This window comes from Protopterus annectens, chromosome 3.part1 (genome assembly GCF_019279795.1).
Source record: "Protopterus annectens isolate FY-2018-M chromosome 3.part1, PAN1.0, whole genome shotgun sequence".
NCBI classification, from domain to species: Eukaryota; Metazoa; Chordata; order Ceratodontiformes; family Protopteridae; genus Protopterus; species Protopterus annectens.
The window spans coordinates 1,896,312,777-1,896,332,416 of record NC_056732.1 but is presented as its reverse complement, the minus strand read 5'-3'; the positions used below and the strand labels follow the sequence as shown (position 1 = coordinate 1,896,332,416).

The 19,640-nt window shown below is 46.2% G+C and overlaps 1 protein-coding gene across 2 annotated transcripts in view; it reads right to left on the bottom strand.

Moving 5' to 3' along the window:
* LOC122798813 overlaps positions 1–19,640 on the bottom strand; it is a 2,048,867-nt gene that overhangs the window by 1,722,709 nt on the left and 306,518 nt on the right. For both annotated transcript variants that reach the window (XM_044067935.1, XM_044067936.1), the window contains exon 4: positions 16,874–17,083. In XM_044067935.1, coding sequence (XP_043923870.1) covers positions 16,874–17,083 — 210 coding nt within the window. The remainder of the gene's footprint in view (positions 1–16,873; positions 17,084–19,640) is intronic.

The following is a 19,640-nucleotide window of genomic DNA, read 5'->3' as shown; positions in this document are numbered from 1 at the left end:
CCTAAACACAATGTCCTGTGCAGATCATCTCAAAGCCCCATCTTTACACACAGTTTCCTACACACTACTGAGAGTCTATTTATGCTTGGTATCCAAAGCATCCTTGCATCCCCCTCTGGAACTTTGACATACCTGCAAAATGAACAGCACAAGAGCTACTAGATATAGAAGTTATGTTCTTACCATAACGTTCCATGTTAGTTGTCTTCTTCTCGCCTTCTTCTTGCTGGATGGGTTCGGAGCCGACCTCGGCTCCGACTCGGCCACTCTAAAAGCTCGAGAGTTGGTTCCACCGGCTCGAGGCTCCCCTTATATCCCACAATGCTAGGCGAGAGTTACCTCAGATCTCGTTTGTAAGCTAACCCCAGCTTATAACAATAACAGTATAACTGTAAAACAGAATCCACCTCTAACAACAGGAAGAAAGAAGGGTGACCTACATCCTGAACCAAGAAATATGCATAATAGCATATGACTAAGAAAGAGGTGGTAGAAAGAGAGGTCACGATCACAACTCCTCTAGGTCTGTCCAGGCCAGGGGGAAGGAGGGTGGGACAAGAAGAAGGCGAGAAGAAGACAACTAACATGGAACGTTATGGTAAGAACATAACTTCTATATGTTAAGTTGTCTATCTCGCCTTCATTCTTGCTGGATGGGACCGCCCCTAGCACCTTGTCCCGGTGGCCTAACGGAACAGACTCCTGAGAACAGTGGAACCAAAGTTAGCTCTATGCCTAGAAGCTAAATCCAACTTATAATGAGAAATAAAAGTGTGAGGAGTAGCCCAAGTAGCCGCTGCACAAATGGTGTCAATAGGCAGTCTGTCTTGGAAAGCTAAAGAAGTAGCCAAAGCTCTGGTGGAATGGGCTTTAGGTTTATTAGGCAATTTCTGTTGTCTAATTTCATATACCAGGGAAATCAAAGATGTTAGCCATCTGGATAATGATACCTTTGAAACTGAAAGTCCCTTTCTGCTTTCCGCATAGGAGACAAACAGCTGATCAGATTTTCTGAATTGTTTTGTTCTATCCAAGTAGTACCTTAATTGACTATGAACATCCAGGCAGTGTAACTTTTGTTCAGACCTATTGGAATACTCTGGAAAAAAGACAGGGAGGTCAATGCTTTGGTTTAGATTTGATGTTGAAACCACCTTAGGCAAAAAGGACGGGTTAGTTCGTAAGGATACTCTGTCCTTATGGAACAAAAGATAAGGAGGACGACAACTGAGTGCTTGAAGTTCTGAAACTCTTCTGGCTGATGTAATAGCCACCAGAAAGAGAGTTTTCCATGATAATAATTTCAAGGAACATGAAGCTGCAGGTTCGAAAGGGGAAAGAATCAAAGAAGCAAGAACTAAATTTAGGTCCCAAGGAGAAGGAGGATTTCTTATAGGAGGTCTGAGAAGAAAACTCCTTTCAAAAAGGCTTTGCAAAGTTTGTGGGACATTAGGGCAGATTCAGAAATACCCACATGGAAGTTAGAAATAGCTGCCAATTGAACCTTAAGAGTAGATGGAGATGAACCTGCATGGAAGAGTTCAGCTAAATAATCAAGGACTAATTGGATGGAAGCGGTGAAAGCATCTATGTCCTTTCCTTGTGCCCAATATGAGAAGCGTTTCCACTTACTCAAATAAATCTTTCGAGTGGAAGATTTATGGGAAGCTATCAATATATCTCTAACAGAGTGAGATAATTGAGGAAGCCTGGCTACGGTTGGAATTGGAGGAACCAAGCAGTGAGGTTCAGAGAGGGGAGGGAGCGATGAAACTGACCCGACTGGTGGATCAAAAGATCTGGAACTAGGTCCAGATTCCACGGTCGCGCCAAAAGAAATTGATGTAGAAAGGGGAACCACACTTGTCGAGGCCAGTAAGGAGCAATGAGGATCAATGAGGCCTTCTGAGCGATAGCTTTCTGTATTACTTGAGAGATCAGTGGGAAAGGAGGAAATGCATACAGAAGTCCCTGGGGCCAAACTTGGACTAGAGCGTCCCTGCTGGGTTGGCCTGGTAAAGGGAATAGAGTGAAATATTCTCTGCACTTGCTGTTTTGGGGAGTAGCAAAAAGATCGCAGCAAGGCTGACCCCACTTGAGAAAGATTTCTCTCACTACAGAGTCTTTCAGAGACCACTCGTGAGGCATGAGTATAGCTCTGCTCAACTTGTCCGCAATGTGGTTGGACTTCCCGGGGATGTGCGTTGCTATCAGAAAACGCTGAGAAGAAATCACCCATTGCCACAGTCTGAGTGCTTCTCGACACAGGGGGTATGATCTGGTTCCGCCTTGTTTGTTGATGTACCACACTACAGACATATTGTCTGTCTGGATTGCAATCGTTCCCAAGGGAAGAGAGTCTTGAAGGGCTTGCAACGCTAAAAGCACTGCTCTCATCTCCAGAACATTTATGTGCAAGTGGCATTCGCTTGGTTGCCATGTGCCCTGGACTGTCCTGCCCTGATAATGCCCCCCCAACCCGATCAGGAGGCATCCGCTGTCAGAGTAGCAACCGGAGGAGGTGGAACAAATGGTCTTCCCGACAGGAGCTGGGGGGAAGACATCCACCACATGAGATGCTTTTTGCACGCTTGCGTGATCATAATGGTGTGAGACATTGGAAGTTCCTGGTATGACCATTGAGTAAAAAGCATCCACTGAAGGATCCGCATGTGGTATCTGGCCAATGGAAGGAGAGGTATGGCCGCTGCCATGATTCCCAACACCTTTAGAACTAACCTGGCTTTGACTGTTGTTGTTGAGAAGTGACACCAATTTGTGAATGTCTGATATCCTTTGGTTCGTTAGCCTTGCAGACATGTTTATAGTATCTAAATTTGCGCCTATGTAGGTAATAGTACGACAAGGCGACAAAACAGACTTTTCGCAATTTATTGAAATACCCAGTTTTTGACAAACGCGAAAAGTATAATCTCTGGCCATCAGAAGGAGATGCTTGGTGGGAGCTGTGAGAAGCCAGTCGTCCAAATATGGAAACACCTGGAATCCTTGTCGTCTCAGGTGAGAAGCTACCACTGCCATGCATTTGGTAAACACCGGGGCAGTGGTGAGACCAAAGGGCAGGGCCCTGAACTGAAAATGACTGGTTCCCAGCCTGAAGCGGAGGAATCTTCTGGAGCGCCTGTTCATTTTATGTGATAGTACGCATCCCGAAGGTCTATAGAGCACATCCAGTTTCCTTTGCCCAAAAGGGGAAGAATGGATTGCAGCGTGACCATCCAAATCTTGTTTTCTTGACTGATTTGTTCAAGACACTGAGATCCAAAATCGGTCTCCAGTCCCCTGTTTTCTTTGGAACTAAAAAGAACCTTGAGTAGATTCCGGATCCTTGTTGGTCTGCTGGCACTGGCTGAATTGCTCTTTTGCAAGCAGTTTTGAAATTTCCAAAGCTGCTATATCCCTTTGAGCGGTGGAACATCTGGAAGGGATTTTTGACTGATTTGGAAAACGAAGAAAGGGGATAGAATAGCCTTCGAAATGATGGACTGTACCCATTTGTCTTGAGTCAGGGATAGCCAGGCTTCTGGGTACAGTGACAATCTTCCCCGACTGCCTCCGAAGATGGGCAGTCGGGCAACACCTCAGGGATGCTGAAAGGGCTTGTCAGGAAAGGCTTCCCGATTGCCCTGGTTCTGCGGACCCCCCCTGCCCCTAGGGCGACGTCTACCATTGTTATTCCCACCTCTGCCTTTGGTAGGAAAACGACTCTGTCGTCAGGCTAAGTCCCTTGAGATTGTTTACGGAACCACATCTTCCCACCCTTCTGGCCTTTGGGGTAAGGCCTAGAAGGAGTCGAAAAACGGACTCCGACGGCAGAAAGGGTCTTGCCATCAGTCTCGCACCTAGTCAGGGTTTCTTTCACTTGAGGACCAAAGAGAGATGATCCATCAAAAGGGGAGTTCGTGAAAGACGCCTTGAAAGGGTCTGCAAATTGCATAGCCGCATCCAGGCGTGCCTACGTAAGGCTACACCTGTCCCTGCGGCTCTGCTCGCTCCATCGGCCGCATAAGAGAGGAGGCGCATGGAGGAGTTGGATATGGAATTAAGGGTAGCCAGCTGCGTGTTCATCTTTTCTTGGAAACCCGCAGCTGTAGGATCCTTTAACATTTCACTCGCTTCCTTGATCAAGTCCCTTTGAAGACGAGTGAAATGGCACAGATAGTTCAGCGAACGCATGGTAAATGTCGCTGAGGAGAACATCCGCTTCCCGTACCTATCCATGGACCTAGATTCCTTGTTAGGTGGATGGACAGGCACTGAAGGATCAGCCAGTTCCTTCTTTGTGGCAGCAGCTACCACCATAGCATCCACAGAAACTCCTTTTGATAAAAATTGCTTGTCTGATGGAGCTGTGATGAACTTAGAGGGTCTCCTGGGAGTGGGGTCCACTGAATCAGGAGCCGCCCATGCCTTCTTAGCAACCACCTGCATGAGGGGGTCAATGGGACGGGACACCCAGGAGGTGGAAGGACGAGAGCCAAACGCCTCAAGATACACAGATTCGTCCTCCGAAGGGTTGAGGGCTGGCCAATTTCCCCTCTGTTTCAGGATCTCCAGAATGTCTGCAAATGAGACATCTTCAGAAGGGGAACGGGGGGAACCCTCAGAATCATCCAAATCTGTGTCTGACGTGATAGACTCAGGTGAGTCAATGTGTTTCCTCTTGCACTTCCTCTTCCGAGGGGGCTCTTCTGCCAAATCAGGAGAGGCCTCGGAAGAAGATGAAATCCCCACAGGGGGCTCCTGAGGAGCTGGCTCTCTGCGGTCCGGGATGAGGGAGTGAGTCGACTTACCCTGAGGCAATATAGAGGGAGGGGCGGACGGAGACGACTGTGGAGTAGAGCCAGGCTCTAACACACTCCGCATGACCTCGAATGCACCCCTGTCAGGCAGAGCCAGAGGTCCCCGCTCCGAGGAGCTAAGAACCCCTCTCGGCACCGACAGTGATGGCTCCGAGGCCGATGTCGGAGCCGAACTCACCAGCGCTGAAGCCCCGAGAGGGAGAGGGGGGTCGGACAAGGGTCCGATGCCACTCACCCCTCGAGCCGACGAGGGAAGTCCGGCCGAGATTCTTCCAAAGAAGAAAACGGAGCGACGACGGAGCCGAAGACAATTGTCTCGGCCCGGTAATCACAGTCTCGGTTCCGACGACCCGGCCCGAACTCAAGAGAGTCAAGGAGGAAAAAGTTGATGGACTGGGGCAGGCACCGACTGATGAGTCGGGCTCTGAAGCATCTGGGCTAGTGCCTCGGACTTAAGTAGTCGACTCACTACCCTCTGAAGGTCATGATCGGACAGCCTCGATGACCTAGAGGAATGAGACCTTTGGCCGCTCAGACAGCAGGGGAGATCCTGGAGCCGAATGAACGGAGCCAAGAGATGGTGACCTAGACCTCTTCTAGTTGTCGGCCCGAAGGTCTGGTCGGAGCCGACACGGAACTCAATAACCTCGGCCCGCCGAGCCGAGGGAGCCACAGAAACTGTGGACTGAGACTTATCGGCTCCAGCCGGAGCCGATAAAGGCAAAGGTTGAGCAACCTGAGGTCTCGGCTCAGAAGCCGGAGCCAAGACCTCGATGCATTAGAGGGCTTCCTGTTGAAACTGACAGGGAATCCTCTGGCTTCAGTAAGCCTCTAAGAATTAATTTGTTTTTTCTTTCCTGCAGGACCCTGGGGCTGAAGCCATGGCACACAGCACAGGAGTCCTGCAGGTGCAAAGGCCCCAGACAATAGACACAAGAAGTGTGAGCGTCTGTCAGAGACATTTTCTGACAGCACGCATCACACTTCTTGAATCCGGAGACCTTTGCTTCTTTGGACATTTCCCTGACTAACAGGTGTACACAAACACACACCCAAACACACAAGTTATACCCTGTCAGGAAAAAATAATTTTAGTAGTAATACTAGAATTTAAAGTACACTAAACTAAAGTAAACTACAAGAAACACAAACACTCCACTAGGGAAGGAAGGCCTAAGGGCCCAAAGGAAGAACCAAAGGTTCTTTGGTAAAGAAACGGAAAATTTAGGGTCGGGGATAAAGTTTTGTAATCTACACTAACTAAGAAAGAAATTTAACTTAAAAGGGGTTTAAAAGAGTAACTTTTACAAGAAAAATTAACACTCACCAGGAACCGGTAGAAGCAACCAACCTCGAAGCTGTAGCGGCAAACGAGATCTGAGGTAACTCTCGCCTAGCATTGTGGGATATAAGGGAGCCTCGAGCCGGTGGAACCAACTCTCGAGCTTTTAGAGTGGCCGAGTCGGAGCCGAGGTCGGCTCCGAACCCATCCAGCAAGAATGAAGGCGAGATAGACAACTTAACATCTAAAGATTTAAACGTAGCTTGTGATTTAAATAGGACATGTTGGAGGGACAGGTATGTATCTCAGAATTTCCATCCAAGTGAAGCAGAGCCCTTGCTTAAACACTACTCAAGAGCAACCTGGACCAATAGGTAGGAAATTGGAAATTCACCACTGTTCTGATACCTATGTCTCTGACTGAGGCAGCCATTAAATCATGCTTTAACTCATATCCCTTAAAATAACCTCTAAGGCACAATAACTAATGGCATACGTTTATTTTGCAAGGCTACACTTATGAAGGCCCCAGTGGTCATTAGCCTAGTAAATACCTATGAGAAATCTTTGCATCTCCTTCCAAGTATGGTGGCAGCTACACAGGTATCATGTGAAAGTTCATAGTTATCACTCAACATTTTATTTACCCCTCTCCCCTACCTTTTCATAACTAAGCCATCAGCTGTCCAGAGCTTCTCTACTCATTCAATAGGTCATTAATTCTACCACACCCTCTTTAGCCTCCCCCTCCTGACTGAACCCAAACTATGCCTGGGTCCAATGAAAAGATTGAGGACATTTCTGAAATGTCATACTGCTGCCAAGGAATGTGCCCTAAATCTCACCAATCCGCAGCAGTCTTGCAAGCTCCACAATGGATGCCCTCTGAATGTGCATATGCAGCATCCACACTGAGTGACCAACCAAGCATGTCCCACTATGCTGGAAAGATGGAAATGGAGAACACTGGGTCATGCCAGTGTTTTTATGCAACTCTCACAATGTTTCAGTAGTGGAGTACTTCTTGCAGTGTGCTGCTTGCCAGATTATTAATGCTGCATAGGCAGCCTCTCTCCCTCCAGGATGGGGGAGCAGGCATCATCGTTAATGCAATCCGGGCCCTCCAGCATGTGGGTTGCTAGTCAAAGAAAGGTCATCTGGGGATGCAATCAAGGGTTTATCCTTGTGCACCACAGCACCAGTGTCACAAAGGTTTTATCTACCAGTGTCACAAAGGTTTTATCTGTATAATGGATGTACAGACCTCGTTTCAAATAAGGCTTATGCATCAGGCTATTACTTTCTAGGTTACTCTTAGGAGGCAAAGTTGAAAGGAACCACTACGAGAAAACAATCTGTTCGAACTGTAGCTTTTGTTTTACTTTCACCCCCATACTCTTCTTCTTTTGGCTTTTTCCCGGTTAGGGGTCGCCACAGCAGATCACCTGTCCGCACATGACTGGCAGTGGAGTTTTACAGTGTCGAGTTGCCAGCCGGGCGCCCAACCTTCCACTGAAGGTACACACATGCACACACTCATGCCTAGGGCCAATTTTAGTGTCCAATCCACCTACAGCATGTCTTTGGGATGGGGGAGGAAACCGGAGCACCAGGAGGAAACCCACGAGACCACAGGGAGGACATGCAGACTCCGCACAGAAGGCACCCCGGCCGAGGATCAAACCGGAGAACCTCTTGCTGTGAGGCGACAACGCTAACCGCTGCATCACCCTCATACTCTAAATGCATAAATTAACTCCATGGCTGGATGATACTGACAGGGAAAAAAACAACCAATACACAAAACTCATCTTGCTTCAGTGCAATCTCACAGTAGAGCAGATATGCATGCAATGACAGCTGAGGAGGTGAAGTGCCGGAGTGTGGCTCTTCCATTATTTTAACATGGAGCCTACATTTGATAATTTGTAGATTTCCACTGTGGCAACCCAATCAATATCTTCTAGCATGGCTCTGAAAGTAGACAACTTGGGCTAGTAATGTGGCACAAAGGGTTAAAGCGCTGAATACAAGGTAAATGGAGTTTAGTTAGCAGCTTGGGAGTCTGAGGAGCTGGCAAGGAATGGTGTTCATGCTCTTCCTGGGAGGGGAGAGTGCACAGGGCACAGAATGCGAATAGTATTCCTGCCAAAGACTAGGGAAACAGATGGCACCTTACTAACATCAGCTCCTAGTACTAGTGAGAAGTGAACTGGCACAGTTCACCTACTGTACACCCCAACTAAGGGATACTACTGTGGATGTGTGAAGAGGAAGAGAAAGACCATGTTGCAGACCCAGGATGCCTTGATCTTCTTGCCAACCCCGATCGTTATTGGAACAAGTACGAGGAACGCTAGGCAGGGTAAGTAGACTCTGTGAACAGGAGGAGGCACCAAAGTCTATTGATAGACAACTGTGTAGGAGAAAAAAATGAGGGGGGGGGGAACAAATCAGAACCTGGAAGATACAGTGTATGTACAAAAAAGCAAATTTGCACTAAAACTAATACATGCTGCAAAAGAATGAATGTAAACGTTTATGCAACATAAAAAAAAAAAAAAAAGTTATGTACTCACCATACTGATCCACCTGAGTTGTTGCTTTTTATTTGACTTCAACCTGTGGGAATACGGATCTGATACATGCCCAACTTAGCCACATTTTCCAGCATCTGATCCCAGCTCCAAGCTCCTCCTCTACCCATAATGCCCGTTTCCCTCCTCCCCTCAGATCAAGTTTGCTGCCAACAGTAGCATCCCGATCGAACCAAGTGTCTAACCCTCTGGCAGCAGTACCCTGAAAGCACCATAAGGAAGACAAAGGCTTACCAGAGTAGTGGCTATGCTTCTTCCATCCGGTTCACCACACAACCCACATAAGGCAGGGGGAAGGAGGGAGGGATGGTTGAAGACAAATGAAAAGCAACAACTCCGATGTAATGTTATGGTGAGTACCAGACTTCTCAACCATACCGAATTCCTCGGTATTTACCGGTTGAGGGCAAAATATTGGGGTGTCATGAATTTCCGAGTGGCACCCTTAATTTCCAAATTTCCCGGTCTTTTTTTTTTTTTTGTTGTACATTAGCACTTTACCACTTTTAATTTACAGCCGATGTCACCACCCATCACCAGCCTACAGGGGCATGCGTGATGACATCATCTACTGCCTGTTGGACTGGAGGGAAATAGGGTAAGGAATACAAACAGCAATGGTGGCAGATGTGCGCATAAGTTTTAGTCCACCCAGCTTCCAAGTAAGAAAAGTGTCATCTCATCTAACAGTGTAATTTATTTTGCTAATGTATTTCTTTATTTATTTTACTACTGGGCAAGTGGGCAAATCTTTCTGCCACTGGGTCACCGCCATTTCCATTTATCTGCCGCAACTTTCTGCTGTGGGTCTGTTTCAGTGTATCTACTTGCTGGGTTGGACTGCATTTGTTTCAGTTTATCTGCTGGCCAAGTGTCACATATGTTATGTTATTTGCTCTGCTCATTAGGTAGGGTTGCAGGAGTGTGTGCCACAGCCATTTCAATTTTATCTCATCTGCTGGCCAAGTGTTGCAATTAATTTATTTTATAAGTCCATTCATTGTTGTGCATTTATCTGCTGCTGAACTGGAAAGTTTTATCTGCTGTTGGGCTGTTTTAACTGTGCAAGTTCTGCCATTTCAGATTGCACTGTGTGTGTGTGTGTGTGTGCGCGTGTGTGTGTGTGTGTGTGTGTGTGTGTGTGTGCGTGTGTGTGTGTGCGTGTGTGTGCGTGTGTGTGTGTGCGTGCGTGTGTGCGCGTGCGTGCGTGTGTGCGCGTGCGTGTGTGTGCTGCTGGATTGCATTAAACAGCCCCAGGCCTCCACTGAAAATGGACCTGTGTCCAGTCGGACTTTCCCAGTAAACAAATGTAAAATAAATAAAATAAATCTGACCTCAAAACAGTGCCAAGTGGAGTGCCACAGGGTTCCGTCCTGGGACCTCTCCTGTTTGGTATCTACTTCTCAGAAGTACAGGCTAACACAGAAGGCTTCTGGCTGACTAAGTTCGCAGATGACTGCAAAACAGAAGCCATAGTAAAGTCCCCAAATAGTAAAGTCCCCAAATGATGTGGACATCCTACAGAAGGGCCTCACCAAGACAAATGCCTGGTGTCAGAGCCATGGCCTCAAGCTCAACGCCAAAAAGTGCAGTGTCATCCCCTTTGGCAAAAACTCTGTACCCATGAACTACAACATAGGCAGCAATCTACTTAACACCGAATGTGTGATAAGAGACCTTGGGACCCAAGTGGACAGTAGTCTCTCCTTTGATAGTCACATTGGCACAGTAGTCAGGAAGTCCTTCTACGTGGCACACCATCATAAAAGGGCTCTCATCCAGGAAAAAAAGAGGTCATTGTTCCCCTCTACTCGTCACTCATTAGACCCATTACAGAGTACACCACTTTTGGAATGTACCTCACAAGACATCTGCAGCAGCTGGAAAGGCCACAGAAGTACCACACAAAGAGGATTACTGGCCTCAAACAAATGCCCTACACTGACCGCCTCAAAAAACTCCAGCTTTACTCGGTACCATATCGCCTTCTCCGAGATGATCTCTGCCTAACATATAAAGCTATGTCAAACCCAGAGCTGTTGGACATGCTACACCTAAAGAAATCCCAATTCCTCCAAGCTACATGCTCTAGGGACCTAAACCTTGTCACCACAATAAACAGGACACACTGGAGGGATAGATTCCTGTCCCAGAGACTTCCTATACTCTGGAACAAGCTACCCATCTATGTCAAGCAAAGTTCTTCATTAGCACTCAAGAAAAATCTTAATGAGTGGATGGGAAATAGGAAATACACCCCAGGGATCACTTCTGTGTCTCTGCTGGACAGTGGCACAGGAAAAAAACTTTCTTGGGTGGCGTAAGCTATGGTACCTTGCTGGCTAGGCTTACGTAGGCCCTTGGGCCGATAGCCTAGTACCTACCTATAAACCTATGAAATAAACTTTGTTGGGCCATAGTTCTTTATTTTAAATGCTCCTGAGCTGGAAAGTTTGCTGTTGGGCCATTCAGGTTTATGCAAGATCTGGTGTGTGTGTGTGTGTGTGTGTGTGTGTGTGTGTGTGTGTGTGTGTGTGTGTGTGTGTGTGTGTGTGTGTGTGTGTGTGTGTGTGTGTGTGTGTGTGCTACCTTTACTTATTTAACGGCTGAGCTTTTATTTAACGGCTGCAGGCAGGGTTACATTTGTTTATGGCTGCAGGCTCTGTGCTAGTGCGCTTTTCATTTTACATTAATGAACAGTTACAGGCTTTCTTTTACTTATTGGCTGCAGTGTGTGTGTGTCTGAGTGAGACCTGGTGATAACATTCAACAGCCATTTCCCATTTCTTCTTCACCATGTGTACAAAAGCCATGTACAAGTAACAAATGCATTCTGGCTTATAATACTTCCACACTAAAACATTTGTCATCTACAGCATTTCATTTTTTTTATTTAACTGAGTGTAAGAATACGGATAACTTGTTGCTTTAATCTCCATTTGAAATGATACATTTTTCAAATAGCTGTATTACATGTTAAAAATATTGGGCTGATGTGAAGATGGTCATATTACTCATTCCATAAAAAAATGTGTGGTGGGGATGCAATTCATCCTGACATAAGGCTCCAGTTCCTTTTTCATAGCATAGGTTGCCTGAACACTAAACCCATCCTGTTGTTGGCATGCTCACTACATGGATGCTGCTGCCTCTATAAAACATGAGACTGGAACAGCACACCCACAAACCTATATACTTAAACCTTAAATATAAATGTTCTCTTTTCTTTCCTTCATTTTCTGCAACAGTCCTAATGTTATGCAAAAAAAAAAAAAATAGAATTGCTATAAGGAATTTGATGGTTTTATCCTAATTTTATGTTGAAAAATAGTATTGCTGTGAAGAATTTCATGTTTTTATTATAGAGTCTGGGCTGAAGACTATTCTGTGCTTATTCAAAACCCCTTGTGATCTGGGCTGGTATACTATCTCCTCAATAAGTCTGCAGTCAGAGCTAAGAGATCAACTTTGGTAGTCTGTTCTTCAGTTTGTATTTGAGAGTTGGTATCCCACAATTCCACCGGAGTGGGTGGGGGGTACATAATTATGCATGCAAATGTTAAGTTAATCAGCATACAGATTTGTACCTATTTTTCATGGGCCTTTGTCCAGACTTTTTATGTTAACAGGTTGAGAGGTATGGTGAGTACATAACTTTTTTATCTGAAGTTATTTTCACTTGATCTTCAACTTGTGGGACAGAGTCCCCAGCTACTAAAAGACCCTGGGAAGTCCTCATGGAAGGATATTCTGGAGCACAGTGGAAAGGATGCCCTACCTCTGGACAGGAGATCCAACATATAATGCGAAATAAACGTGTGCAATGATGCCCAAGTAGCTGCAGAGCAAATGTCATCCAAAGAAACCCTAGACCAAAAGGCCGTTGAAGTAGCCACAGACCTGGTAGAATGCACCTTGACCGGACCTGGTCGAAATAATCCTTTGGCTATATAGGCCAGAGCTATGCATTGAGAGATCCAATGAGCAATGATTACCTTGGACACAGGTTTCCCTAAGAAAGGCTTAGAAAAGGAAACAAAAAGCTGATCATACTTAACAAAAGGACTTTGTTCTATGCAAATATACATGTAATTACCTAAGAATATCAAGCAAATGCAGTGTATACTCTCCCTTATTTTGGAAGTTCGAAAATAAAACAGGAAGACCGATGACCTTGTTAATGTTAGATTTTGAAGCCTTTTTTGGAAGGAAGGGTTGGTCTGTAAGGTAACCCTGTCTTTATGAAAAACCATAGAAGGGGGCTTGACAGATGAGGCCTGAATCTCCAACACTCTTTTAGCCGAGGTAATAGCAACAAGAAAAGCTGTCTTCCAAGACAGGAACTGTAAATCCACTGCAGCTACTGATTCAAAGGAGGAGGAGACCAAGGCCCGTAGAACTAGAGTAAGATCCCAAGGGGGCCTAGGGTCCTTGACTGGAGGCCCAAGTTAAAAGGTACCTTTCAAAAAGGCTTTACAAAGCTGGGAAGAAGCTAGGAAAGCTGAATTACCTCCTATATGAAAACTGGAGACAGCTGCCAGCTGAACCTTTACTGTAGAAAAACTAGCACACGGATGAAAAATATCTGCCAGAAATTCCAAAATGGAGTGACAGGAGCATTGAAGGGGTCCAAATCATGCTGAGACGCCCATATCAAGAAACGTTTCCACTTACTGGAACAAACCTTGCTGATGTAAGATTTGTGAGCAGCTACCAAAATCTTCTTAACCGGAGAAGACAGCCCGGGAGTCTTAACTATCACTGGAACTGGAGCAGCCAAGCTGTAAGCTTTACACTGACTAGATCTGGGTGTGGGATCCCTGAGGGATGCGAGATCAGATCTGGAACCGGATCGAATGTCCGAGAAGGACACACTGTATGAGACCACAGAGAGGGGAACCAACCTTGGTGAGGCCAGAAGGGTGCAATGAGAATCACTAAGCTCCTCAGCCATCGAGCTTTCTGTACATATTCCGGAATCAGAGGGAGTGGAGGATAAGCATACAGAAGACCGGAGGGCCAAGTATGAACTAGAGCATTTCTGGAGGACTCTCCCAGAGGGGGGGTTCAGAGTGGAACACTCACTGCACTTCGCATTGGAAGGAAAGGCAAAGATCGCAGCAAAGCCGACCCCACTTTAGAGAGATCTGCTCCACTACTGAAGGATTTAGAGACCACTCATACGCCATCAGAATAGATCTGTAAAGCCTGTCTGCCAGAATGTTGGACCTCCCCGGATTGTGTGTTGCCACCAGAAAACGGTCGGTGGAGATCGCCCATTCCCACACATGGCTTCAGGACAAAAGGGATAAAACCTGGTTCCCCCGTTTGTTGATGTACCAGACTACAGACATAGGTTCATAGATTAGTACTAAGCTAACTGCCCTTGCAAACCATTTTAAGCCTAGCCAATTATCCCTTGTGAGATTCAAACCTCACACCTTCTGCTTGTAAGGCAAACACCTTAACCATTAGGCCACCCTCCCAACCCTTGAGATTTGAACTCATGACCCCTGGCTTACGAGACCAGTGCTCTAACCCCTGAGCTACAGAGCCACATGTTTTCCGTCTGGATTGCAAAGGTCCCTTGGGGAAGATGGGCATAAAGAGCTTGCAACGTCAACTGCACCGCCCTCATCTCCAAGATGCTGATATGCAGATGGGTCTCCAGGGAAGACCACATGCCTTGGATTGTCCTTCCCATGCAATGCCCCCCCTCCCCAAGTAGGGAGGTGTCCGTGGTCATTGGGGTGGGAAGGATAAATGGGCGATCCAGAAAAAGGTCTGGGAATTGAAGCCACCAGAGAAGTGAATCCCTGCAGGCCCAAGACAAACGAACTGGAAGAGATAACGGCAGATCTAGCAAGGACCACTGGACTGCAAGGGTCCATTGGAGAACCCTCATATGCAGATGAGCAGTGGGGATCAGAGGGATCGTGGCCACCATGGACCCCAAAGCTCGAAGAACCAACTCCACAGGGGAATGCTGGGTCTGAACAATGCACAACACATGATGTCTGAGGGACTGAAGTCTGTAGAAAAATCTTGCTAAGAGTGTACCTAACCAAGCCTCAATGAAGTCTAGAACTTGAACTGGATCCAATAGGGACTTGTTGAGATTTACAGTTATGCCCAGCTGGTGGGCAGTCTTGAGAATGAGAACCCTGGCTACACAGAGGCAGTGCCTGAACGGAGTGGAGTGGAGAGACATATCTGGGTTGGGTTTTTGGACAGACCACCCACCACACTGGTGTAGGATTTCCATGATGTTTTAAACGGAAACATCATCGGGGGGAGCAGAGGCAAACCCTCCGCTTCCTCTAAGTCAGTGTCTTGTGTGAGGGACTCCAGCGTGGAGTCTAAGTGCCTCCTTTTACATGTATGTTTCCAAGGGAACTCCTCAGTGGGGGGTCTCTGGGGAGGACTCAAACTTCTGGTCATTCTCAAGGGGAAACTTCCTGGGGCAGAGAGGCAACAGGCTGTCCCCTGAGGGGTAGGATGGTGGAATCCAGACCAGAAGGAGAGGGAGCCAGGATGGACTCAAAGGACAATAGCATCAAAAGCAGAGGGAGAATGAATCCTGGAAGATGGGACCAAGGCCGGATCTGTAACCCTCTGATACAATGGGGGAGCCGGATCCGAGACTCTAAGTGGAAGTGTCAACTCAGAAAACCTCAAAGCAGACACCACCCCTTTGGATCCAACGTTGAGGCTACACCTCAGAGAGCCAGACTGCTCCGAACTAGTCTGAGCTGAACCACTCAGGGCAATTGTCAGGCTAGAGATACCTAGTACAATCAGCACCATCCCCTCGACACTGAGAGGCCTCACACCCAAGGACTCCTAAGCCAGAGGTTGGATCGGAAAAGAAGCAATTTTAACAAAGGCTGACTGCATGCTCCCAAGCCCTGGAGGGGGAGGGAGCAGGCAAGACTCCCATCTTGATCTGGGTCTGGATGAAATTCCACATCATCCTGTCCACCTCTGCTTCATAAAGACTGCTGGTGGACCGGACAGAGGAAGCCATGGATATGGGCCTGCAGAGGTGCCAGGGAAAGGCCAATAAAGGGGATCAGCCCCAAGAGACTTCCGGCTCCAGAGAAAAGCGTGGCGACTGGAGCAGAGGGGAGCCCAGGCTGGAAGCCGGTGAGACAGTCGGGGGCTCAGCCGAGGAAGCAAGGTCAGAGGACCGCTTCCTGGGCCTATCACACTCTTTTTGTTGGTGCTTCTCCCTGTCTCGGCCCTCTTGGTGGGAAGTCCCAGAGGCTGGGGCAGAGGAAAAAGCAGAAGCCTCAGCGGAAGGTGCAGGAAGGAGGCCCTTTAAGATCGAAATGTTCCTCCTGTCGATCAAGTCGCGTGGGGGTTGAAGCCCTCGCAGATCGAGCAGGAGGTGTCTAGGCATGGGACTCCCAGACAAAACCCATACAGAGTGTGGCCATCTGAAGGGGGGGGAGCTTATGGCAACATACTGTGCATTTCTGAAACCCTGCTGGATTAGGGGGTCTCTGCCATGGTAAAGGACCACATGTGCGCTCATACACATACACACACACACACACACACACACACACACACACACACACACACACGATAGGGAAAGGTAAGAGGAAAAGAAAAAAAGGAAAGGAGCTTTTTTTTTTGGATTACAGAACTGAAGTCAGAGCAAGAAGGGTAGGGTATAAAGGGCTAAACGAGTTAGAAAAGAGAAGGCCAGAAAAAATATTAAATTCACTTACCAGGAACTTGGAACAACAGACAACGATGCTGACTGGAAGCGCAGCAAACAAGATCAGAGGGGAGGAGGAAGACAGGGGCATTATGGGTAGGGGAGAAGCTTGGATCCAATGCTGGAAAATATGTCCGAGTCGGATTTGTACTGGATCTGTATTCCCAAGATCAAATGAAAACAACTTCAGATCACAAATGTTATGTGGGTACATATAACACGAAGTACCTTACTGGTTCTGTTCTAATGTTGCATGCCTAACTTATCTGCCTTGTTTTCTCTTTCTGAAATGAGCTTGTCAACCCCAATGGCAGGACTAAAGCAGCATCTAGACCATTAATCTCTTAATTCTGAGTCATTAGTATGCTAAATCTAAGATGTACACTTGTAATTGAGCTTCAGAAAAGTAATACATGCAAACTAGGCAAGCCAAAAAAGCACATACCTTTTTTTCTGTGATGTGATGCGTCTTCCCCAGGAACTTTGTAACATCCTGGATCTGTTTTAGTTGCTCAACTTCAGCAATACTACCATATACAGCCTTTACACGGCTTAAAGCAACTCCAGCTTCGCTCTTTGGATCAAGACGTTTTCTGAAATTCCCATGCTTGTCTTTAAGGTCTTTTATAAGTGCTTCCAGCTCCTTATACCATTCCTGAGAACAAAAATGTAGAAGTACACATTTAGAGGAGGATGCCTGAAAAGCTTTCACTTGACATATAATAAAGTGAGCGATTATATGCCCCCCAAATTAAAGGATGCTTATCAAGAGAACAATCAGCAGTTCAGCAAATGAAGAAGGAAATTCATAGTCTTCAGCAGTTTTCTATTTCCTTCAACCAAACAGTATTCAGGTAGACCAAAAGGAATAATGCTGCCCAGATGAAAGTACAGTTATGTAAAATCTTACCTTAACAGCAGATGTCCTTCTCTTCACTGTTGCAGTATTCATTACAATAGGGATTCCCTGATAAGGATAGCCCAACATCCGGCAAGTATACCAAAGCCTTAGGTTGAAATATGGATGTTGTACATTACACATATGTCCCGCCACTCATGGAGTAGGGCATAAAGGTGACATACAGATGTACCTCCCTCAGAAATGAAAAGCCCCAAGAGGAATTATATCCCAATGAGTAAAACAGAAACATGAGCATCCAGAGGGAAAAAGAAAAAGGGGAATGAGGGAGGGGGGGTGAATACTGCAGTGAACAATACCACATCTACTCTTACAGTAAGATTTTACACAACTGTACTATGTCCTTTCATATCACTGTCACAGTATTCATAAAGTACAGTTGTGTACACTTACCATAAATGTAGATGTTAAGAGTGTATTCACTGTTACAGTCATTACATTTGGGTAATCTGCTGGCAGGTTGCACTCAGTTGGCCTGACTAACAAAGTCTTGGGTCCTGCATCGGTTGCTGTCCCTTCTTCCATGACGTCAGGTCGTCAGGGGTATAAAACATGCAGCCGACGCCATTACATCAGTTTTTCTTGCCCCAGATGTCAGGTGCCCCCCAAATGGGGAGGAAAATATATATAAATTAAATTATATACTAAATTTTGGCATTTAAGTGTGTTTTTGAAGATATTTTTGCAGTTTCATCAAGAGTTTAACTATACTATATTTAGAACCCATTTGTCCTGGGTAATAAGTTGCCAGTTTCGTGCATGAAGTGCCAGTTTTCTCCACAAAGGGACGTCTAAAAGATAAGTGCTTGGTGATTGTAGAGGGATGTCATTGAGACTGTTTACCATAGGGAGGTGCCTTGTTGTTTCCAGACTTGGAGGTGGAGGCACCCCATTGTTTTGTTCTAAAAGATCCTTGTGACTGAAACCTGGAGCCTTTGGAATGTCTGGATTTGACTTGAGCGGCTCTCGAAGGGACTGGAAAGAACCAGTTCTTAGGCGGCCAGTGCCTGCTAAATCATGGAGGCTGCACTTGTAAGAAATCTATCTCAGGTTGCATAGATTTTGCTTTATCTTCAATCTTTTTTTAACACTTCTGCCTTATTACCAAAGAGACGGTCCTGTTGTAAAGAAGCATCCAACAATTTTGCTTTAACATGATCAGGCAGAGTTTGCTCTTTGAGCCAAGCATGCCTTCTAGCACAGATCCAGTTACTGCAGCCCTGCAAGAGGCCTCCAAGGAATCAAAACCACATTGCAAAGTATGTTTTCCAACTTGTTCAGCTGAATGTAATAAAATCCTGAAAATCTTTATTTTCCAGACAGTCAGAAATCAACATAATTTTCTGTTTAAGTAGTCCCATAATATGCTGTTGATATTTAAGTATATGAAATTGACTGTTTAAAGCCCTGATTGCCAAGGTTGCAGAAGTGTAAACCTTCTAACCCAATCTGTCCAGCGCCCTGGTATCCCTATCAGAAGGGGTAGGATTTTTAGCAGTAGAGGCCTTAATGCCCTTGGGACCCTGAGAAATGGTTTCAGGATCAGCAGTAGGATTTTTGAAAAGGAATTTGTGGGAGTCAGGAACCCTGTATCTGTCTGGCTTACTTGGAGCCAGAGGCAGAGAATCAGGAGTCATACTAGATTCTGAAAAAACATCAACAATGTCTAGAACAATCCTGACTTTCCCAGTGGAAATGTTCCCTTAAGGTATGTAAAGTTTCCCCAAAAGAGAAATCCTCAAGGGGAAAAGCAGAAGGAATGGAATCTTCTGTGTCAGAGTCCACATAAGTAGGTATAGATAAATCCTGTTCAGTAGAAGAATCAGAATCCTGATCAGAAGATACATAATCAATGTCTTGCCTAGGCCTCTTAGCAGGAGGGGGTTGGCTACCCCTGATCAAGGTAATTAAAACTTCAGCAATTTTGATCATTTGTTTTTTAGGCATAGGAGCCTGCACACGTGGCCCAAGCATTGTTTTTTTAGACTTAGAAGTAGATTTTGGCCTTAGTTTTGAAGATGGTGTTGGTTTAATATACAAATCTTTAGGCCTGGAAACACCCACAGAAGCCGGTGCCTGTACAGCGGCTCCGGACCCATCTAAGGTAGAGACATCCGTGGGTTCAATACTTAAAGCATCTCGCAGCATGCTGAACTCCAAAAGGGTCTCAGTAGAGGCCTGCGAATCAAAAGTAGCGAGCATCAGGGGCTGCGAAAGCGCCTGAGTACCGGCAAACTAGCGACTGGCTTAGGAGAAGCGTCACCATCAGTTTTGGACCTCGACGGCCTGTCTT